The 24,933-nt window shown below is 42.7% G+C and overlaps 1 protein-coding gene and 1 pseudogene across 1 annotated transcript in view; one reads left to right on the top strand and one right to left on the bottom strand.

Moving 5' to 3' along the window:
- Nucleotides 1-24,933, bottom strand: part of Sec31 (COPII coat complex component secretory 31) — a 485,856-nt gene that overhangs the window by 350,643 nt on the left and 110,280 nt on the right. Inside the window, exons 7-9 of the mRNA XM_080283301.1 lie at nucleotides 9,965-10,160; nucleotides 3,280-3,411; nucleotides 2,487-2,663 (exon numbers count right to left, since the gene is read on the bottom strand). Of these exons, the coding sequence (XP_080139427.1) occupies nucleotides 2,487-2,663; nucleotides 3,280-3,411; nucleotides 9,965-10,160 (505 nt within the window). The remainder of the gene's footprint in view (nucleotides 1-2,486; nucleotides 2,664-3,279; nucleotides 3,412-9,964; nucleotides 10,161-24,933) is intronic.
- On the top strand, nucleotides 6,841-6,959 carry LOC145413878 (5S ribosomal RNA; annotated as a pseudogene).

The raw sequence follows: 24,933 nt of genomic DNA, 5'->3' as shown, positions 1-24,933 counted from the left end.
TAACGCATAACGCAATGTCTAGCAATTTGCAGTACTGCAAATTGCACCAGTCCATTGTTTACTGAATTACTGTATTCATTATATGTACTGTACTCATAAAAATTGAAAAATAAAATAAAGAAATAAAAGCTTGAACATTTATTAGTGAACTGATGATGTGTTAAGACTGCACTGTAGAATTATCACGACACCTGTGCCCCCACGTGAGTTTTGTTTACGTTTCCGACTGTTCTTCTTCTTCCCCACCTGACCTCCATCACTCCACCCTTCACCCGCCACCCAGCTGTTTTGCAGAAAATAAAATAAATGATGTATGTATGAAATGCAGGCATATTATTTATTTATTTTTCTTCCAACAAAGTAAACTTTCATTCCTATTAACATTTATATTCAGCCATTAGTGTTTTATAATGTTCGCCTTTTTCAAGTCTGTTGCATATGTCCAGCTTCTGTTTCAAGGTAAGCATGATACGCTTACATTTAGTTTGCACTTTAGGCATTTTGGAGTGTACAAATTACCGTCTATCAGAGGAACACAAGGGCAAGAGAGCTTGTATACTGTCTGGTGGCAAAAAGCAGACTGGTGATTTTTGGAGGGTGTGGAGGATGACTGAATTCAAGTAGGGGAAAGAGGGGGAGAGGAGGGGTGGTTAAGAGGATTTGCTAGGGATTTACATTAGCCGGAAATGCATTCACCTCGCTTTGTCTGACTTCACCCAGCCTCGCGTGACATGATCAAACGGCGGTTTGGCGGTCCATTCAAATTGGCGCACAGTTATAATTTACTGACATTTTTACCAGCCCTTGAATTTTCCCGTTTCTCTGAGTATTCCGTTTGTCTGGATACCGGATAGCTGGGATTGTACTGTATCTTGCAACTTCTTCACTCTTCTCACAGGACCTGTTTCCTCCTGTTGTTCCCTTCATCTTTTCACCCATTTTCTTTGCAGCCTTACCTTGGCCATCACTAAGTGATGGTCCAAGATTCCATTCCCTCACCCTCTCCACACTCTTGCTTCCAACACTTGTCTTCTCATTCGCTCATCCACACACATGTAATCTATCACTGCCTTTCGTTCAACAATCCACCGTCCACCCTCCTCATGACTCTCCATGTATACCTGTAGATCATCTTATGCCGAAAGAAGGTGTTGGTTACTGCCATCCCCTTACCACCACAGATGTCCAACAAAGCACTACCATTCCCAGCTACTTCAGCTGGCACACCCCACTGACCAACCACTCCATCCATTCGCACATTCCCAACTTTGCCAATCATGTCTACAATCAGAAACACTCTTTTGCTCCTCTCAAACTTCTCTATACATGCATCTACACTTGCCCAAAACTCATCTTTCTCTCTTGCCACTCAGTCCACTGTCAGCGCATACGCACATACAATCGCCCACGCCTGTTTACCAACTTTCATCCTCACCCATACAATCCTTGCAACCACTGTTCCATATTCTCTTATATTCTCCTTCCACTCCTTGCTTATCATCAGACATACTCCCTCTCTTGCCCTCTCATTCTCATTAACTCCCACACATATTCCTAAACCATAGTCCCATTCTCTCACCCTTTCACCTTTCCATTTAGTTTCAGTCAATCCACATACATCCACTCTTGCATCCTCGAGCACCTGAACAATCTCTCTCTCTCTCTTTCACTTCATCATGCACTCCTCTCACATTCCATGTCCCCACCCTCAGAATGTCCTTTGTCCGTTCCTTAGTCGTCAACACACACACACACACACACACACACACACACACACATTCTTTATGCTGCTCTGCAGATGCCAGACCCTACATGTGGTGGCACAATGTACTCCATGTGGAGCAGCTGCAGCATCCACTTCAGAGCCAAAATTCCTTGTTTCCCAGTACCTTGCCACTGGAAGGACCCTGGTGAGCAGCTGTCTACTACAAGGGGGTGACGAATCCCTGTACTGTATGGCAGCTTCATAGACGCAGTTTACCTGCAGTCAACAGGTCTGTTTGGCCAAGCAGACCCGAGTTAAGCAACAACAACAACAACACTGCTCTGCATCTTCCATCCTATGAAAGAGTATATCTATGGGGGGAAAAAAAAACACACAAAAGTAGTAAGTGTTGGAGGGCCTAAGGCTAGGCTACCATGATTGAGATAACTTACAGTCTTGAGACCACATTTTGACCCTGGCAGAACTTTCCACATATAAAATCTTTGGTCACTTCTCAGATGCATCAGTGCAACCAGAGCTCCACCTCCATACTACCAAGGTACCTAAATGTTGAACTCTGACTGAATGAATCAGAATGCACAAATTAGATCTAATGAGCAGAATTCCTGAAGATGATATACAGGAAATCTGTTCCCTGTCCTGTACTGGTATGAATCTTTACAAAAGTATGAATAAAACTATATTCTATCAAAAGCTTGACACTTCAATAATCAATGGACAGCAAAACTATACATTCATACAATCAATTCCAAGTACAAACCTGATCTCTGAGGTATGTAGAATTCTGAGCTTTGTGTTGGCAGTATGATGCAAACTGCTGCTGAGAGAGAGATTCTTCTAGTTTGGTGCTGCGCTCTACTAACTCTGGCTCTGTCACAACTTGACTCACTGACACACTCCGACTCTCACTGTTCCACTGCACCAGCCGACCACCAAACTGATGGGCATGTCCAGTGCATTAGTAAGTTAGTACAATACTCAATTAATCAGTATTTTCCCACACATTCAATTATTCTACATGTGCATCAGTTAAAACTGATCTAACTTAGAGACTTACAGTCTGTCCCACTGAACACTTTAGACATGCTTTGATGCTGAGAAAAATCTCAAAACCACCACGAACTGCAATTAAGCTGTGAAAATAATGACGTCAAACCAGAATTTCAAACGTTGTATTACCTGCCATTTCTCTTCCTTTATTGACAAATCTAGAATGTATGAGGTCACAACACAACTCTCCCAACATTCACTGACACTAGATTTATCAAGCTATATTACTCAATGATGAAGCAAGAGAAAGACACAAGTCAGTAGGGAAGAGGCTAGAACTGCCTTTTGGACTGGTGTTGGGAAATTCATAGGAAAAGGTAACAAGTTTTTAACCAGAAACCTTTACTGCTTTCAGCTACTAACGACATCCTGAATATAAAGTAACTGTTACAGATCTGATTAGCCATTTCCTGAGAAAAATGTTGCATCTGCCATTACACACACTATAGCATTACTGCATTTTTATTTATTTGTTCAATTAAAAAATAATCATGGTGTCTCACAGCAAAGCTGGCTCCTGCTTTGGGGATGCACCACTTGGGTGGATTCCTCAGTCTGATGGGCTGTGGTGCTGCACCTTGAGGCACAACAGCTGGCATCTCCATTCCAGGGAAGGAGTCTGCAATCTGCGAGAACTGGCACAAAAAATTAAATTACTTATATAAAATTCCAGCCTCATTACTTACTATACAGGGTGCCTTCATTCTGCATGGTTAATATATCACAAGAATAAATAAATAAATAAAACACTAATTGTTCCATATGATGCATTGTTATATAGTTTGGGTGGCTAAGAGAATTCAAAAAATTTGCCCAAAGTCCTTATTTGTGTCTACTTAAGTTAAATCCATTTAACTTCCATATTTAGAGGTGTCAACTTTTTTCTCTGAATCAACCATCCTTCAGCTCATAATAATAACAGCAGCAAACCTGCAAATAATTTCCTGAGATAAGCAATTGTCTACACCACACCACATGCATATAAGATATCACACCTATTTCCACTCCCTCTTAGCAATGATCGCTGCATTAATATCTGCAATATCAGCAAACAATGTGGTATCTCGGACTGCCACCACCAGCAGGATAAGGCTAGCACAGCAGGGTCCTCCTGGTTGCTATCAAGCGATTGTGTTGACAGCAACTGTTGCAAATTCCGTTCACACGCGTCAGCAAAGAAGAACAGGCGCAGCCTTATTCTTCACCAATATCCATGGTCTCAGTACCAATTTCAAGTCAGTCCATTTTTTCCTACAATCTGTATCCCCTCTAGTCCTGATCCTCACAGAACCCCAAATCTCTTCCTCAACCAAAATATCCTCATTTTGTTTTCCTGGTTACCATCTACTCACAAACTTCTGTAACAAGGGTGGCTCCTGTTTCTACATCAAATCTGAATTTGCAGTTGACACTGTTTTAAACTTCACTTCAACTAATTTTGATTACTCTCTATAAACTAAATTTTCTAAAGATTACTAAATACAATATATCTGTGAAGACTATCACTCCCCTGATGGTTCCTCAAAACCCAGTGTATCTGACTCTTGACTAACCATAACCTTACCCTTAGCACCGAAATTACCATTTTGGGTTATCTTAACGTACAGTACATACTGGTAATGTAGAATGTCATTGCACTCTGCCAGGACTGACGATATTGGTCTAGAGTGTGAGCAGTTTGCAGAATTGTTTAATCTCACGCAATTGGTAACGCAACCAACCAAAATACCAGATAATCCTGACCATAATGCCTGTCTCTTGGATCTATTCCTGACAAATAATCCAGATCAATACAGGATAGAAGTACTATCACCACTTGGATCCTCTGACCACTATCTCATCAAAGCCTCATTAGTCGGCTCCCCCAAAACCTACCCACTCTGAACCTGTCGGGGTGAACCGATGGCACTTTGATATGGCAAACTGGGATGGATTTAGAAAATATCTTCCTGACATTCCATGCCAATCTTTCCTCTCTAGTGATATCAATTTTACCCAGTCCCACATTAATGCCTTAATACTAGCTGGCATGGATTTATTCACACCAAGTCAACAGTTCACTAAAAGATCGAACTCTCCAAAATGGCTTCATAGCAACTATGTCAGAGCAATGGCCCAAAGGTCATTAGCATATAACTCTTACTTTAAAAACATCTGAATCACTCTGTCAATTTAAAATTGCTAGAAATCATGCAAAAGCAGTAATAAATCTCGCTAAATCAAGCTTTCTTCAAAACCAAGCATCAAAACTATTTAACAGTCCTAATGACAACAAAATATTCTGGTCAACTCTCAATTCTTCCAATAATAACTTTAACAAGTCATCACACATTCCCCCACTTAAATCTTCAGACGGTAACATTACAAATGACCCGTGTGGTAAAGCTAATATCCTCGCCAGTACACTTACCAGATATTCTACCTTAGAGGATGTCAGCCAAGATGTCCCTGTACTAGAACTTGACTCTCCTGAAGCTGTTCCACTTAAAAGACAGACTAGATACATAAAATCCATCCTAGACAATTTACCAACCATCAAAGCTCCAGGCCCAGATGGAATTCCTCCAATTGTTTTGAAAAAGTGCTCCCCATACGTACTTCTTCATGCCCTAATTCATGGAAAGAAGTCATTATCCACCCAATTCCAAAGAGAGGAAGTTCCTCTGACCCTTCTGATTACAGACCAACAGCTATCACATATTCTCTTGGTAAAGTATTTGACATTGTAATTAATAAGCACATAGTTAAACACCTTGAATCCAACAACTTAATTTGTGATAGACAATATGGTTTTTGTCACAATAGATTCACCATTGATATACTGTACTCAGTCTCCTGACTCACCATTCATCAACCAATTGACCAACATGGAGAAACCTATGCAGTAGCCCTTGATATTTCTAAAGCTATCAACAGAGTGTGGCACCATTCCCTGCTATCCAAACTCCCTTGCTATGGACTAATGTCTTTTGTTCCTTTGCTTTCTTCATATCTCAGTGACAGAAAAATGAGAGTAAAAATAGCTGATGCATACTCCAATTTTCATTCAATTAATGCTGGCATGCCATGAGGATCAGTTCTGGTGTCAACCCTATTCCTAGCCCATATCAATGATCTCTTATCTGTCATCTACAATCCCATCTACCAGTTTTCATATGCAGATGACTCAACACTTCACAGATCATTCACACTCAAATACCCATTCACACAGTTTAATATCTCTAATTCTCTAACTCCCAACTCAGTGCAGTCATCTCCATTAATCAAGGGTTATCTAAGATCACTGAATGGGGACAAAATCATCTTATCTCATTTAATGCTAGTAAAACCAAATACAGCGTATTTACAATATACTAATACATAAACATTGCCAGATTCATATATTACCTTCAATGATACTAATATCCCCATCTCCAAAAGTACTGAAATTCTCTGTTTCACTTAACAATGCCCTTAGCATCAGTATTGAAATTCTCGATGTTTCACTTAACAATGCCCATAGCTGGACCTCTCACGTCAGATCACTTGCTAAAACTGTCCCAGAAAAACTTGGATTACTGTAGAATCCATAACTTCTTCACTGACAAGCAGTTAACTATAATTTATAAGTCATGTGCACTCGCATCTAGAATATTGCTCACCCATGTGGAATGGATGTGGAGAGGATGCATTAAAACAACTAGACAAAATTTAGAACAAAGTTGTTGGAATTATTAATAACCCTGCTATTACTATTAAACTACCTCCCCTACAAGTAAGAAGGAATGTTGCCTCCCTTGCATTATTTTACAGATACTTTTACACCAAATGTTCAGAAGATGTTGCGTCCATTGTGCCACCTCTCCATGCCTTCCCTCGGGCTACATGGGCATCTGGTGGCGCTCATGACTGGAATGTCACACAGCCATATTGCAGAACTTCTGCGTAACAGAATTCTTTTATTGGCCGAATTGCATCTCTAACTCATTTTCCCAGAGCTGTTTTCCCCAAAACTTCAACCTACAGCTGTTCAAGTCCAACTGTTACAGATTTTTTATGAAAGGAGGACGCCAGTAATCTGGTGTATGGATTATTATGCCACGTTGAGTACACCGCTTCCCGTCCGATCAGCAAAGTTAAGCAACGTTGGGTCTGGTTAGTATTTGGATGGGTGACCGCCTGGGAACACCAGATGCTGTTGGCATCCCTACGTGTCAAGTGGGGTTGGTGGAGGATTAGTGCCCCTCCCTGTAAAACAATTAACTCTAAGCCCTTGACCACCTCGTTTGGGATACATGGCGTCTGGCAATGGATGGATGGATGGTTTTTCCGTCCTATCTACTTATCTACAGTACAACCTCAATATAATGGACTTCAATAGACCGGAATTCGCTTTTATTGGACTCGAGGAGCTACCAGACTAAATTCCTATATATCGGAAAAAGTCCAATAAAGCCAAAAGCAGTCTGGACTGCCTGACCACTTCAGCTATGTTCACCACAATAAAGTAAATAAAAGACATGTTTATCAGTGTACAGTACTGTATTATTGTATATATTATACCATTTGATTAATGTAGTACGTTATAACACAGTACAGTACCACAATGGTAGTCAAAACAGTATAAAAACCATTCATGTGATCCGGACTAATGTCTGATACATCAGAAAAAGTCCGGGTTAGCAGGGGGAAGTCCGGATATCGCTTTTATCGGAATTTCGCATTTTTTTGGAATGGTTTGGGCCCCAATTAGTCTGTTATAGTGGGGTCTTACTGCATTGCCACATGCCTTAATCCTGGAAGGGGTGGCCACAAACAAATCACCTCCATGTCCCCCTGTCCCCTGCCAATTCACTGCCCTGCTCCCAGCTCACACCTCCCTCTCTCATATACCTCTCCAATCCAACCCTCCATCTCATCCTTGGCCTCCCCCTCCCTCGCCCCCTCCATCTCACTCACATACACTCTCCACATCAGTCTCTCACTCTCCATCCTCTCCATAAAGTCAAACCACCTCAATGTGCTTCTCCTAAAGATTCCTATCATATCCACATCCTCAATGTGCTTCTCCTAAAGATTCCTATCATATCCACATCCACACCACAATGCTCCTTCACTTCCTCACTGTCAGTCTGTCTCTCCATGTGAATCCACATGCTCCTCTCGAATAACTAATTTCCACTGCTCTCACTCATGACTTCTGTCCCTCCAACAAGGTCCATGCTTCACTTCCATACATTGGAGTTGGTATCACAATATTGTCATGCAGTAACTTTTTCACTTCCATGCTCACTTCCCCGTTTCTTATCAACACTTTCAAAGAACCAGCAACCTTTCTTCCTTGTTGTACCCTTTCAAGCACTTCACCCTCTAAACTTCCATCCTTACTCATCACGCTACCCGAGTACAGTACCCTCGCATCCAGTACAATATTTTTGTCAGACAGTAATACCGTACTGGACTAAATCCGTACTGGACAAACTACAGGTCTTATGGGAAAAATGAATAATGTCAGACAAGCGTTGAAAAAGTGTCCCCCAAATTCAACTTAACTACATTTTGACACAACTAAGATTTTACTAACCTTCAAGGTGAGTGGTGATGGGCTTGAGGGGTGAAGGGGTAGGGGTTTCCGAGGCTGTAGGGGGTCCTACTGACCCCCTGGAGGAGGGCCTTCAGGATCCTGAGGAGGCCTCTCTGCCTCAACCTCCCTCATAAATCCCTCATATTCACACACACTGACACATCGTCATCTTCATCATTCAGGGGAAATGCAATACAGTACTGCAATTTGACTGACACACATCACGAGTCATGAGGAAGGCGTACTGGACTGGCGTGGCAGTGCCAGGGAAACGTTCCTTGGTGTTGGCCATCTTCGCGTGCGTGTGCTGGTAGCAGTACTGGACGCAGCACCTCAATACTAGAGAAGAACTCCTCGGATTTGGCCCACTTTGCGCAGCCAATCCGTACTAGCCCAACAAATCCGTATTACAGTAATAAATTATTTAATTTTTTTGCCAACTGTACTGGACGAAAATAGTACTGGACAAATGCGTACTGGACACAATGGTACTGTACTTAATCATACTCACATTTTCCATTTCCTCCTCAACCAATCTCACTGACTTCTTTTCTCTCGAAGACATGACTTTACTCTTCCCTACATTTACCTTTAGATTCCATTTCCTACATACTCTCCCAAACTCACCCACCAGGCCTTGCAGCTCCTCTTTGCCTTCACTTTAACAACACAGTATCATCAGCAAACAACAGTACAGGGAGTTTCCAAACACTGTCCTCTTTCATTAGGGCTGCTCCAACACCCACTGCCCTACCTTGTGTCATTTTTATAACCACATCCATATACAGATTGAACAACCATGGAGACACGACACATCCCAGTTTCAATCCAACCATCATACAGAAAGATTCACTCAGTTCACTATCCACTATTCACTATCCTTCCTGTTCTGTTATTTGAAAAAAGTAAAAAAGTAAAATAATATGGAACGGTATTCAAACATGTGAATTGGCCTCTGAATGTAGTTGGGTGAATTCACTGGACCAAACTCACTGAGAGACTGAAAGATTATGCCTAAGGTATCAGGCCAGATGATAAGCTGTTCTAATTCCTGCCCTACTAAACCATAAAAAACAGACATGCACGGCAAATACCACTTGCTTGTCACATAATATCAAGTGATTATGTTTACTGATTAACAAAGAGTAGAACATAATGTCCGACTGTTACCAGTACTTAATGCAACATAATTATGTCTACTTGGTGATCAATAAGTACAACGATTTTTGTAAAACCACAAAGGGGCAAATACTTATGCAATGGCTAAATACTCCATGACTAAATAATCTATATAAGCAAGGTGCCGTACAACCTCTTCAAAATGATGCCAGTGCCACATCATCACAAAGGCATTTTGAAAGACAGTTGGCAAGAAGTGAATATCAGAATGAAATTTTCCACCTCTATCTCTACACAAATTGTGTTCATTGCTATGTAAAATGGGGTCATGGTATGGAATACTATTATCATGCAAATCATATTTCATGCAAAAACAGTCTGCACAAAATGTAAGCCCACTGTACAGTTTTTTTTTACAAATGACAGAGTCATATGACAAAATAATTTAATCAGTTGAAACTATTTAATATTCAATCATTTCTTTCTTACACAATATCACTACTCACCTTGTCAGACTGTGTGGGAGGAATGCCAGCCCCCATGAGTGAGTATACACTGACACAGCCATCAACAGAAGCTGCAGCCACTAATGAAGGATCACGACGGCACCAGTCCAGATCAAAACTCCATTGGTTGTATGATGGGAACTCACCCACCACCTCCAGACCCCGCTGGGTTTCATTAGGGTTCCATACAATTATTCTGAAAGGTGAATGCTGCTTCTCAGGGATATAGGTGATGGTAGCAAAACTATCCCTTAAAAAAAAATAATAATAATAATAACTACTTTACTAATCACACCCACATGCAAGGAGACTATAGAGAGAAGTTTTAAAAGATACTGATAATTTATGTGCCCCCCCAATATTTTCCCTTCAGATGTGGAAACACCTAAAGAAGGGTGGTTTCAGGTTCTCATCCAACTACTACTATGACAGTCATGTGAAGGACCATCTCAATGTACTCTTAGGTCAAGGTATGAAGTGCACCGTCATAACCAAACTAAACTTTTACACGGAGAAATAATTTCAACAACAACAGATTGTAAAAACAACACATCTTGATACAGCCTAGGCGATCTGAAAAACACCGAAATTCATGCAAACTCCCTACAGTGGAAGGGAAAAAACTGTGGGACTAAAAACCCACTCTTCTCATATTCTGGGAGGTGGAGAAAACTGCAAGGAAAAAAACAGGCAAACCACTTTTGCTGCCACTGATTGCATTCTGTGGGGTTGGGAAGATTTATTTCAGGCTTAAAAGTCTAAGGCTCCGGTATTCATGGCTCCTCAAATGCCTGAAAGGTAGGAAAAAATTGTTTCTAATGAAATGTATATGCAGTACACTGAACTTCCCTACTGTGCACTTTACGCTGAACCTCCCAGTGGACAAGTGGTTCAAAACAAGTACAATACTGACATCCTTGGATGTGAATCATTATATCATACACTCTCCTATGAGAGCTATTTGTATGATTTTTGTGTGCTTACATAAGGTGCCATAAAAAGATACAGGAACTTTCTTTCTCAGACAGGCTAATTATCCAGCAATGGTCTCGGTCTCGGTCTCTTTCTCTGATAAAAAAATTGCTTTCCAACCCTGCAAGACAGGATAGACTGTAAACTCTCTTGCATCTGTCACATCATCCAGCATGCATCATTATCCGTCACAGGAATCGGTGGCAAACTTTTTAAAAATCCGTGGGAGACTAAAAATTCTAAATCTGCATCATTTGGTGTCCTGCCACCCAAACGCTGATTTAAGTCTCACCACTGACACTGCTTTTAATGCTGCCAAATTTGGTAAGTTTCTTTCTAATCTGTTACCTGCGTATTAGTATCTGTAGTTTTCTCCTCATGTTCAATATTAATTATGTACTGTATATCCCTCCTTTTCAATATATTTCACACTTATTTCCTCATGCATCTCATTCGAAAATGGATGAAAACGTATCAGTCCCTCCTCTTCCCCTAAGGCCGCCACTCTGTGCTACCCCTCCACAATTATAAAGCCACAAGGGAGCTGTGCATATGATAGTGTTTATCATATGTTTCATAATTTCTGTCCTACGTGTTGTGCTGACCTGCTGTCTGATGGCATGTGTCTCAATGGCATCTCCAACTGCCAAGTGCACCAGAAATGTCCTATCCCTTGAAAGGATGCGAGAGATTATCAGAAAACTGGACAAAGAGTGGAATGTGTGTCGAGATAATCAGAAAACTGGACAACGAATGGAACGTGTGTTGAGATAATCAGAAACTGGACAAAGGATGGAACGTGTGTTGGGCAGAGGAGGAGGTGTAGTGCAATATTACCTCCTATGATACTGGACCACATGGGATTTACCCTATCATGCAGGATTTACTGTATCAAGAAATTCTCCAGCTATTCTCTGGTGAGTTTATTGCCCCCTGATTTCTTCTGCTTTATTGTCTGTTATGCATACCTCACACATCTCTCTTCTCATGCTTGATTAGGTCTGCCTATTTTCTTTCTTTCTGCCTTGCTAACCTGCACTGCTCTGCCTAACTCTGCCTCCAGGTGTCAGGCATACAGTGTAAGAACAGTACAATGTACAGAACACCAGCACCTCAACATTATTCTAAAACAAAAAGTTATTCATCATCATCACCATCATCTAATTCAGTGTTGCCCCATGAGGAACATAGGAGCCCGGGGCTAGGCAAGTTGGTCCTGAAATTTAAGATGAGAGTGACCAGCCTCACTCATCCTTGAGTGGCATTCCGTGAGCAGTAAACCCCAACGATCCCTTGGATATAAACCTGCACAGGCTCAATCAAACTGGAGTGCCTTAGTTACCCACTAAACCACCAGGCATCATAATTTGGTTATAAGGTTACCACCCAGCGTAGGAGAGTAAATGGTTTCCTGGTGTACAGGAAACCATTAAGCTTGTCACTCAGAGTAGAGTCACCCACAGGCCGAAGGAAGAGTAAAGAACAAAGGAAAGAAAAACCAAAGAGGAAGGAAGGAAAGCAAGAAGGAAGAGAGGAAATTGCCCGAGCAGCACTACATCGAGTGAACCGTGAGTGCCCCCACCCAAGTACTGTATTATTAATCACAAGCTTAACATTGTGACTTTATCAATCTAAAGAAAAATACATTAAATAACAAAATAAATAAAATAAAGGCATGTGAAATATTGTTCATAGCATCAATTTAAAAAATATACTGCACATATATGTGGTAGGTGGGGGGGGGCTCACCATCCACTCACTCGATGTAGTGCTGCTCTCAGGTGTCTGCCCTTTCCTCTCCTCCATCCTTCTTTCCTTTCATCCTCTTGTTTTTCTTTCCTTCATTCCTTCTTCATCCTTCTGCCTCCAGGTGACTTTATGGTCCCTCTTCTGTCTTTCTTTCCTTCATTCTTTCCTCTTCCTTCTGCTTGTGGGTGACTCTACACTGAGTGACAAGACAAATGATTTCCTGTACACCAGGAAACTATTTACTATGCTGGGTGGTAACCATATAACCAAATTTTGGTGCCCGGTGGTTTAGTGGGTAATTACGGCACTCCAATTGGCTTGAACTGGTGAAGGTTTATATCCAAGGAGTGGTTGGGGTTTACTGTTCACATAATGCCACTCAGCGATGAGTGAGGCTGGTCACTCTCATCTTAAATGTCAGGACCAACTTGCCTAGCCCCAGGGTACTGACCTAACTAAGGCAATGCAGACAACATTTATTGCAAAGTGACCCAAGCAACACCGCTTAGGATGATACTAAGAGGGCTATGGCATAAAGCAGGGGTAAAGAAAATGAGGAAAAACAAGGGAAAACTATGCATGTCTGAGGATATCCCTTAGTGTGCAAAGGGTGAAATGTTCTAGGTGGCTTGGATAATCCCTCCTTGGCCTCTTTAAATGCCAAGCACAAAATAAGGTGGTGATATAGGAATATATGAATGAGTCTGAAGGGTGAAGAAACCATGGTAGCATGGCAGCCTGAGATGACTATATATTGTAAATCAATATGTTATAAAGTAGGGAATAAAGCTAAAACTATGGAAATGACATATGAAAATGGGTGAGCATAGTAAGCTGAAACACAACACGGATTTGGCAACTATTTCTTAACACCACTGATGACAGAATATCCCACCAGGTTTAGGTAGTTAAGGACTACATGTGGAATGAGAAAGCTTGACCTGAAAAGAAATGATGACAATGATTAAAACTGTATCAGAAAGTTGTGATGTCTTTGCAGTAAGAGACAGATAGTGTACCAAAGACAGGGCAACCTGGGTGCCTTGAAGTGGTATGACCATAAGGATGGGGGCACCCATCATCCACTCACTAAATGCAGGGCTACTCCAAGGTGATGGTACATTGAGTGACAAGCCAAATAATTTCCTATAAGCCAGGAATAATTTAACCCACCAAGTGCCACCAGACTTGGGACCTTCAGGGCACGCCGGTGCCAGCCAATTTCTTTTTTTTTTTTTTTTTTTTTTTTTTTTTTTTTTTTTTTTAAGGTAAGGAATGACAAGAGAATACATAGAACAACCATAAACATCCTCACAGAAGCCTAAAAGGTTGATTTTGAGGTCAATTCTCTCTAGGCGAGTAGCTGAAACGTTTGGAGTAATGCCTGTATACTTTATCGGCAATAGTCGACACCCAGTGAGCTGAGGTAGGAGACCTTCTTTTTCTTTATGGGTAAGTATCCCAAATGACCCAGGGACATTCTTGGAGGGTATACAGATGATATGGGAGCCGTCCCCAAGCATAACTATGTGCGGGGGTACATTACAACATTCGAGTGTGTCAGTGGAACTTTTTCGATGATGTTCGTATTACTGGATTTTCTACTTTTCACAAAAGTGTTTGCCCACACATACCGGTATATATTTTACATTTGTGTCTTTTTCGTACAATGAATTATTCTTGCACACTGTACTCACTATGTGTGTCTTTTCTTGACCACACAAGACACATTACACAATTTATATATGAAGTACTTACACTGCACTTATTATTATGAAATCACACTAAATTATATATCATACATTACAGTTACTTATGAAATAACTTACACTAATTTATATATACATTTCAGTAACACCCATAAGCGTCTTTTATCGCACACAACACAGGTTTCTCACACTTATAAGTGAAGGAGGGTGTGACATTCCTCAAAGCATGGGATTAGGCACAATCTCACATTACACTCCACACATTGGTAGAAGGCGGCATAGGAGTTGGAGAGGAGAATGATTCTCAATATTAGCTCCCTTGTAAAAAAAATTATAGAAGAAATCAGTTCTCCTTGGGGTGGGAGTCAGCTCTGGTGCAGTACAACCTGCCATGTCAATGGCTGTGAAGGGATGAATGATGGGAATGAAATTGCTCCCTTTTTCCCACTCCCACGTGACTTCCTCTCCTCCTTTGGTTTCACCCTCATCACCAATCGGGCCACCTCCGTCGCCATCGTCAGAATGTGGAGGAAATTTGGTAGTAGGTTGCAGAATAGAGCTTTCCTCCTCGCTTTCCTTACAACTCACTTTTCTTCCCCCTGCCATTTCCCTTCCCTTTTACTTTATCTTTTGCTCCTTTCCCCACTGTTTGAGGCTGTGGGGAGGAAACAAAGGAAGGGCGTGGGGAGGAAGCACAGGGAGGTTCAGGTGCGGTGAAAGTGCTGGGTTGGGGAGCAGTGTGGGACTGGAGATGGTGGGTATTGTCGCGTACCACATGAATAGAACAAAGCATTGTTCTCCCTTGTATATTTTACTAAATAGTTCTTCCCCACTCCTTTGCGTTTTCCTGGGCTATCCTACACACGAAGGCAGCCGATGTTCACCTGAGGGGTTGGCCTCGTATTCCTGATCACTAGAGGAATTGTCCATGGAGCGAGAGCAGCGTGGTGATGTGGGAAGTTCTGATGGTGGTGGTGCAGGGTGAGATACAGCCATGCAAACAGCCATATTCCTTGCCTTTCTTAGGGATGGAATCTCATCCTCGCTGCTTGATTCTAACACAGGTTGGACGTAGGCTTGATTAGCAACATCATCATCAATGGGAGAATCACTTTCTCCATCATAGGGGATGTTAAGGAGCTTATCAATCTCATTTTGGGGAACACCAAAATGACCGAGGGCTCACCTGCTCACTCACTCACTCACAAAGTGGGACTGAGTTGGCGGTGCCTCGCACGGGAGGAGGGACGATATGATGACTCATAGTGTGGGCACTACGCCTAAACAGGCGCAGGAGTATCCCTTGCAAATATATCACGCCAAAATTGAATGTATATCTACATCACTGGCATTTTGTGCACATGCAGGGCCTGACGTACATGTACGTCGCAGGCATGCGGCAGGTTATGATGCTGGGTGGTAACCATAATTACAACCAACCCAGTTCCCTAGGCGTCAACAAGTGGGTTGCAAAGGGTTAATGTCCCTCCCCATAAAACAACTAATTAAGAAGACAAACAAAATGTCTCGGACCTGGATGGACTGACAGGAGACAAACAAGAACTAGACAAGGGACACGATGAGGACGGCAACATGGAATGTGAGGGGTGCAAATAATGACGTGAAAGAGAGATTGTTTAGGAGACTGAGGGTGCAAAAGTGGACATATGTGGACTGACTGGGACCATAAGGAGAGGTGAGAGTGTGAGAGAGTGGTAGTATGGATTGAGAATGTGTGAGGGAGTAGGTCAGAATGTGAGGGCATGGGAGGGTGTATGTATTACTGTGTGCAAAAGATGGCAGGAAGGCTAGAGTGGTTACAGAACTGGGGTTCATTTGAAATAAGAACTGAATATATTGTGAGCAAGATGCATGTAAAGAGATTAATGAAGAGGAAAAAGGAGGAGGTAAATGATGACCTAGGAATTAAAAAAAAAAATAATAATGAAAATTACTCTGAAAAAAGGAACTTAATCTGGAAAGAGGTGTAGAAATGTAGAACTGACAGGGGAAAGAAATGTGAAAGTGTGAAGGATGTATGTGGTAGATTACTAACCCATGGGGATAAAGCATACACAGGTGGTCAGAATCAAAGTCAAAATAAAAAGGAGAAATAGATGAAGGGATGGGCAGGAGGAAGAAGTTCATAAAAGGAGGGTGGAAAAGTTACAACAGGAGTGAGGGAAGGCAGAATATAAGAGGGAAGTGGAGAAGCGATTGGGTAAATATGGACGGGAGCAGATGGGGGATGTGGGAGGTGTGTGCAAGATTTCATAGAAGAAATCTTAGCAGCATGTGAGGAGGTGTATGGGGTGAAGAGAAGACGAAAGGGGATGCAGGGAACACCATGGTGGAATGAAGAGGTGAGAGAAGCTGTGGCACAAAAGAAGAAACCATATAGTGAGTGAATGAGAAACAGGGGCATCGAAGAAGTTGAGAGACGGAAGAGAGGGTTATATGTAGAAAGGAAGAGAGAGGTGAAAATATTAGTAAGAGAGAGTAAGAAGGCAGTGGATGAGGAATTTACAAGGAACTTCAGTGTAAAGTGGAGGGAATGTAAGAAAATGTTCTGGAAAGAGGTAAAGAGAGTTAGACACGGTGCTAAAGAAGTTAGTTGGGGAGTGAAAGATAAAAATGGTAAATCACTAGTGGAGAAGGGAGAAAAGTGAGTAGATGGAGAGAACACTTTAAGGAATTGTTGGAACACAGAGAATGAAAGTAATGCAAGTATAAGTGGCTGGTGAATGGCTAGGAGAAGGAGGGATGTGAGAACACAAGAAGAAATCAGTAGGATGGAAGTTGTGGAAGCAATGAAGAAAGTTAAAATGGGGAAAACCCCAGGAATTGATGGAGTGTGTGGTGAAATGCTGAAGCATGGGGGAGATAGTAAAAGAATGGACATGGAAGATGTGCAGATTGGCCCGGGAGGAAGGTAGAGTCCAAGAGGATTGGAAGTCAAGTACAATTATTCCCTGTACAAAGGAAAAGGGAAAATAGAAGTGTGTGGTAATCATAGGGGCATTTGTCTTCTTAGTGTAATAGGTAAAGTATACAGTAGGATACTTATTGACAGAGTTAGGAAAATAACTGAGGAATAAGTTGGAGAAGAACAGGGAGGTTTTAGGAAGGGAAGAGGTTCAGTAGATAAGATATTCATTCTTGGATCTTTAGTGGAAAAGTTTCTAGAGAAGGGAAAGAAGTTGTATGCAGCCTTCATGGATTTCGAGAAAGCGTATGACAGGGTGGATAGACAAGGACTGTGGAAAGTTTTAAGAATATATGGAGTAGATGGGAAATTGCTGAAGGCCGCGAAGAGTATGTAAGAGGGTGTTAAGGCTGCAGTGCGTGTGGATAGGGAACTGAGTGAATTTTTCTATCTGAAGGCTGGATTGAAACAAGGATGTTTCATGTCTCCATGGTTGCTCAATCTGTATATGGATGGGGTTATAAAAGATATACAGGGTAGGGCAGTGGATGTTAGAGCGGCCCTAGTGAGTGAGGGCAGTGCTTGGAAACTCCCTGTACTGTTGTTTGCAGATGATACCATTTTGTTATGTGAAGACGAAGCAGAGCTGCAAGGTTTGGTGGATGAGTTTGGGAGTGTGTGTAGGAAACAAAATCTAAAGGTGAATGTAGGGAAGAGTAAAGTCATGGTCTTAGAGAGAAGTGAAGTCAGTGAATGTACAGTGATGTTGGACGAGGAGGAAATGGAAAATGTGAGTGAGTTTAAGTACTTGGGCAGTGTGATAAGAAAGGATGGAAGTTTAGAGGGTGATGTGCTTGAAAGGGTACAACAGGGAAGTGAGCAAGGAAGTGAAAAAGCTGCTACATGACAGTATTGTGTTACCAACTCTAATGTATGGAAGTGAAGCTTGGACCTTGTTGGAGGGAGAGAAATCAGGAGTGAGAGCAGTGGAAATGAGTTATTTCAGCGGAGCATGTGGGGTCACATGGAGAGCAGACTGACAAATGAGGAAGTGAAGGAGCATTGTGGTGTGGATGTGGATGTGATAGGAAGTGTTAGGAGACACACACTGAGGTTGTTTGGCCATATGGAGAGCATGGAGAATGAGAGACTGACGAGGAGAGTGTATGTTAGTGAGGTAGAGGGGGGGAAAGGGAGGGGGAGGCCAAGGATGAGATGGAAAGATGGAGTGGAGAGGTATATGAGAGAGGGGATTGTGAGCTGGGCGCAGGGCAACGAAATGGCGTGAGACTGGGCGACATGGAAGTGATTTGCTTGTAGCCACCCCATACAGGATTAAGGTATCTGGCAATAGATAGATAGATAAACAAAGTAAGAACCAGATGGAAAGAATATTTTGAAAACCTGGGCAATGGGAATAGAGAAAGGACAGCAACTGTAAACATGAATGGTACTGGGGGTGTGCAGAGAAGGAATGCAGTGCAGAGAAACGTGACTCGCACAGGTGAAGAACGCCATGAAGTGGCTGCAAAATGGGCAAGCAGCTACGGTTGATGAGGCGTATGAAGAGATGATTAATTGTAGTAGAGAAAGTGCTTATTGGAGATATGTAAGAAGGCATGGATGAGTGAAACTGCCAGCTGAGTGGAAAAATGCTGTAAGTGTACCATCCATCCATCAACCAATCCTACGTTGCCCAATAAGGAGCGTAGGAGCATGGGGCTAAGCAGATTGGTCCTGATATTTAAGATGAGAGTGACCAGCCTCACTCAACCCTGAGTGGCATTACGTGAGCAGTAAACCCCAACCAACCCTTGGATATAAACCTACACCGACTCAATCTGATTGGAGCACCTTAATTACCCACTAAACCACCAGGCGCCATAATTTGGTTATATGGTTAACACCCAGTGTAGTAAATGGTTTCATGGTGTACAGGAAACCATTTGGCTTGTCACTCAGTGTAGGGTCACCCACAGGCAGAAGAAAGAGGAAAGAATAAAGGAAAGAACGACAGAAGAGGGAGTGTAAAGTCACCTGTAGGCAGAAGGATGAGGAAAGAATAAAGGAAAGAAAGACAGAAGAAGATGAATGGAAAGAAGGATGAAGGAGAGGAAAAGGCAGACACCTGAGAGCAGCACTACAGCGAGTGAGTGGATGTTGAACCCATGTACAAAAATAAATGTGAATGAAGTGAGTGCAAGAATTGCAAGAATTATTGTGGAATAAGTTTACTGAGTGTGGTAGGGAAGATATATGGAAGAAGTGTTATGGAGAAAGCAAGAGAGATATCAGAAGTCCAACTGAGTGATGAACAGAGTGGCTTTAGGAGTGGCAGAGAATGTGTGGATCAAAGATTTGCAGTGAGACAGATAGTAGGGATGGCTTGTGAGGACTATAAGGTCTTTACGGCATTTATAGATCTGGAAAAAGCATACAACAAAGTAGACAGAGAAGGATTGTGAAAAGTTTTGCACATGTATGGTGTAGATGGTAAGCTGCTAGGTGCTGTCAGAAGTTATGATGGTAGTGAGGCATGCATAAGGATAAATGGGCATCAAAGTGAATGGATCACAATCAATGTGGCATGCGACACGGTTGTGTGATGTACCCATCCACAGTTGTTCAATAAATACATGGGTGAGGTGATGAGAGAAGTAAAAACACGAGTAACGTAGAAAGGGAGGGTGTTGGTAATGAATGATCTATCTATCTATCTATAGCCCGACGCCCTAATCCTGCAAAGGGTGGCCGCAGACAAAACGCCTCCAAGTCACTCTGTCACCCACCATTTGACTCCCCTCCCCCCAACTCACCCCCCCCTCCCTCATATACCTCTCAACTCCATCCCTCCACCTCATCCTCAGTCTACCCCTCCCTCTCCCCCCCTCCACCTCACCTACATACACCCTCTTGGTCAGTCTTTCATTCTCCATCCTCTCCACATGTCCAAACCACCTCAGTGTATTTCTCCTAATCTTTTCAACCACATCCACATCTACCCCACAACGTTCCTTCACTTCTTTATTTGTCAACCTGTCCCTCCATATCACTCCACATGCTCCTCTCAAGTAACTCATTTCCACTGCTCTCACTCTTGACTTGTTCCCCTCTTGCAAGGTCCACGCCTCACTTCCATACGTCAGGGTAGGGATCACAATACCATCATGCAGTGACTTCTTAACTTCCATACTCACCTCCCTATTTCTCATCACTGCTTTCAGTGTGCCAACAACCTTCCTTCCCTGCTGTACCCTTTCACGTACTTCATCCCCCAAAGTTCCATCCTTACTCATCACACTACCCAAGTACTTGAATGCACTCACATTCTCCATATCCTCACCATCCAACCTCACTGCACACTCTGTGACTTCATTCCTCTCAAACACCATAACTTTACTTTTGTTTACAGTAACTTTCAGCTTCCTCCTCCTACACACTGTCCCAAATTCATTCACCAAACCTTGCAACTCCCATTCATCTTCACTCAACAATACTATATCATCAGCAAACAGCAACACCGGAAGCTTCCAAATCTCACCCTCATTCATTAGGGCCACCCCCCACATCCACTGCCCTACCTTGTACCTCCTTTACGACCCCATCCATATATATATTAAACAGCCATGGAGACATTACACACCCCTGTTTCAGTCCCACATTGAGATCAAAGAACTCACTCAGCTCACCATCCACTCGCACCATAGCCCTAGCTCCCTCGTACATACTCTTCACAGCACTCAACAATTTCCCCTCCACTCCATATATTCTTAATACCTTCCACATACCGTTCCTATCTATTCTGTCATAAGCTTTCTCCAAGTCCATGAAGGCAGCGTACACTTTCCTTCCCTTCTCTAGATACTTCTCCACTAAACATCTTAGAACAAATATTTGATCTACACACCCTTTTCCCTTCCTAAATCCCCCTTGTTCTTCTCCAACTAGCTCCTCTGTCATATGCCTAACCCTATCAATGAGTATTCTACCATATATTTTACCAGTCACACTAAGAAGGCAAATACCTCTATGGTTACCACATACTTCTCTCTCCCCTTTTCCTTTGTACAGAGGAACAATTATACCTGATTTCCAGTCCTCTGGAACCCTTCCCTCTTCCCAAGCCAATTTACACAACTTCCATATCCACTCCACAACAATCTCACCCCCATACCTAAGCATTTCACCACACACTCCATCAATTCCTGGGGCCTTTCCCAGCTTAATCTTCTTCATTGCTTCCACTACTTCCGACCTACTGATCTCTTCCTCCCTCCTCTCATCTCTTCTTCTCCCAGCCATTCCCCAACCACTTATACTCACACTGCTCTCACTCTCTACATTCAACAAATCCTCAAAGTGCTCCTTCCATCTCCTCAATTTCTCTCTCTTCTCCACCAACAATCTATTATTCCTATCTTTCACTCCCCTACTATTTCCCCTTTCACACTGCCTTACTTTCTTTACCTCCTTCCAAAACAATTTCTTACTCTCCCTCCATTTCACACTCAAATTCCTCCCAAACTCTTCATCCACTTTCTTCTTACTCTCCTTCACCAGTCTCTTAACCTCCCTTCTCCTGCTCACATATACCTCTCTCTTCTCTCTCTCATCTTCTCCCCTACCTCTACTCGCCAACCATTTACCATATGCGTTCTTCTTTTGTTCCACAGCTCGTTTCACCTCATCATTCCACCATGCTGTCCCTTGCACACCCTTGCATCTCCTCCTCACTCCACAAACCGCCTCACACACTGCGCTTATCTCTTCCATGAATATCTTACATACGTCTTCCACCCCTTCCATCTGCTCTAGCTCATACCTTCCCAATCTTTCTTCCACTATGCTCTTATACTCTCTCCTCTTCTCACTATCTTGCAATTTCTCCACTCTTCTCACAGGAGCTAAACTCAAGTGAATGATGATGGATGGAATATCTCAAATTTGTTGTATGCTGATGATGCAGCGCTACTTGCAAATACCGGACATGAACTTGGCAGACTAGTGCTGAGTTTTGCTGATGTCTGTGAGCACCATGCCTTGAGAGTAAATGTAGAAAAGAGTAAGGTAATGGTTATCGGTAGAGAAGGTGACTCCCAGTGTGATGTTACAGTGAATGGAAAGACACCGGAACTGGTGAGCGAGTTCAAATAACTGGATACAGTGATAGAAAAGAGAGGAAAATGTGCAAAAGAAGTGGAAAGTAGAGTGACACAAGGAAGGAAGGTAGCTGGTGCTATGAAGGCGTTCATAAGAAACAGAGGCTTGAGTGTTGCAGCTGCATGAGGCTTACATGAAGGGGTATTAGCACCAACTTTAACACATGGATATGAGGTGGCATTAAAATGAAAAGTCAAGAGTGAGAGCAGTGGAGATGGGATTCTTGAGGAATGTATATGGTGAACAGAGAGTGAATGGGATAAGAAATAATGTGATTCATAAAAGATGTGGACAAAGAAAGTCTGTGGACACCAGAATCGAGGAGAGTGTACAGTGGGGCACCAATTTTCGCGCCTAATTGGGTCCAAAAATAATGCGCGAAAGTGAAATTAGCGAAAGTTGGGGCATTGTCTTTATGGCAAAAAGGCTAATTGGTTCCCGGTTATCCTAAAGTAACATCAGATTTTCATTTTCACTTGCAATACAGTACATCAAATCACTATTGTACATTGCATTGTGAGATACAAACAATAAAAACTGTACAGTACACATTATATGAGGAGAAACATACCACAGAGACCAGGTTGAGGTGTTTAATGGATGTTGGGGGTAAGTATCCGAGGCGCGTGGCGGGCTTATTTAGCCACGCCAGACGTATTGGCGCCACCATGCTGTTTCCTCTTACTACGCACTGTCGATTCTGGGATGTTAAATATACGGCAGATTTCACTGTTTTTTGCGCCCTTGTCCATGTGCTCAACTATCTTCCTTTTCATTTCATTATTATACTGCGGTTTCTTCACTCCAACACGATACTCTCTTTTAGCCTTGGCCTTTCCTCCCGACTTTGAATGTCCCGGCCACTTTTTATCACCACCACTGCCTCCCGGCCCTCCCCCCACACCACCAGGCTCTCCCCCCACACCACCAGGCCCTTTCCCCACACTACCAGGTATAGTAGAGGCCATTGAACCGTGAGAATCCAACAAAATGGAGCTAGCACGCTCGTACACAATGGCGGGAATGGGTGGACAGAGTGTTGACATGACGTCATTCAAGATGGCGGTGGGTTGCGGGCGGGCGGTGCAGGAAATTCAAAGTTCAAAATATTGTCCCAAACCCAAAATTTGTGCGCGAAAATCGATTTTTTTCAAGCGAAAGTGGAAGTTAGGGATAATTTGGTGCATGCCGCGAAAGTGGATTCCACGAATCCTGCTGTAGCGAAAGTTGGTGCACTACTGTACTGAGATGGTATGGTCATGTGGAGTACGTGAATAACAACAGAGTGGTGAAAAAGGTATATCTGAGTGAATTTGAAGGAGGAAGGGGGTGAGGTAGCCAAGGAAAAGGTGGAGGAATATGGTGGATGAGTGTGTGAGGAAGAGAGATATGGAAGTTGGTGAGGCTAGGGGACAAGAGATCGAGCTGGCTGGAGGAATGTTGTGAGAAAAAGTGCATAAGCAGGGTTTTGGCATCCCATTTTAACAAGACAGCGTTTGGACTGACTCTATCAGATACGTTTATGTGAAGCTACATTATGGGGTGAAAGTTTTTGGCATACCAGAGAGAGCCAGGATTCTGAGGGCCTGAATAATGAGTGAATGCAAGTGCAGCCCATTGGACTGGGCAAACTTAAGCTGTCTGGACGTTGCTACTCCTCATCCTGCCCTAGGGTGGGAAAGGAGGTCCTGATGATGATGATGACGATGACAACAATGATGATGATGATGATAATAATACAATACAGTGACAAGCCAAATGGTTTCCTGTACCCAGGAAACCATTTACTATGCTGGGTGGTAATCATATGACCAGGGTTTCTGGCAGGGTTAAGTGTCCCCCATATTCCCCTATCCAAAATCACTTAATCAAGGCAGTCATCTGAGAGAGCCTCAGAGGGCCCAATACCTGCCCAGGCCCCCAACCAAATGGGCAGATTCGCATGGCCATGTGGAATGTGAGAGGTGTGAATGAGGAGAGCAAGAGGGTGGAAGTGGTGAATGTGTTCATGAGTGTGAGATATGCTGTGATGGCAATGTGTGAAACAAAGATAAAAGGGTGCAAAGTAGAGGAGCGGGAGGGTGTGAAATGTGTATGATCGGGAATGAATGGGCGAGGAAGATGCATGGATGGAGTTACTTTGTTGATAAATGAGATACGGCAGAGTGGAATGAGAGACTACAAATGTGTCACCTAGAGGTGTATGTACATCAAGTTCAAGCTTGAAAAGGTGAAGGTGGCGGTGACCGTAGCATATGCACCGTGTAAGGGCAGGAGCGAGAGAGAGAAAGGCAGGGTTTGGGATGAGCTGGATGAAGTACTGGGAGAAATGCCCAGGAACTATAAAGTGATCGTAATGGGGGACATGAATGAAGAGTAGGCACTGGTCCTGAGGATGACATAATGGGTTGTCATGGAGTTGCAGGAGAAAATGATAATGGGAAGCGACTAAA

The sequence above is a fragment of the Coenobita brevimanus genome, chromosome 97 (genome assembly GCF_032717465.1).
Source record: "Coenobita brevimanus isolate Jiangsu-jjx chromosome 97, ASM3271746v2, whole genome shotgun sequence".
NCBI classification, from domain to species: domain Eukaryota; kingdom Metazoa; phylum Arthropoda; class Malacostraca; order Decapoda; family Coenobitidae; genus Coenobita; species Coenobita brevimanus.
Note: the sequence above shows the minus strand (reverse complement) of the source record. Positions and strands in the feature narration are given on the sequence as shown.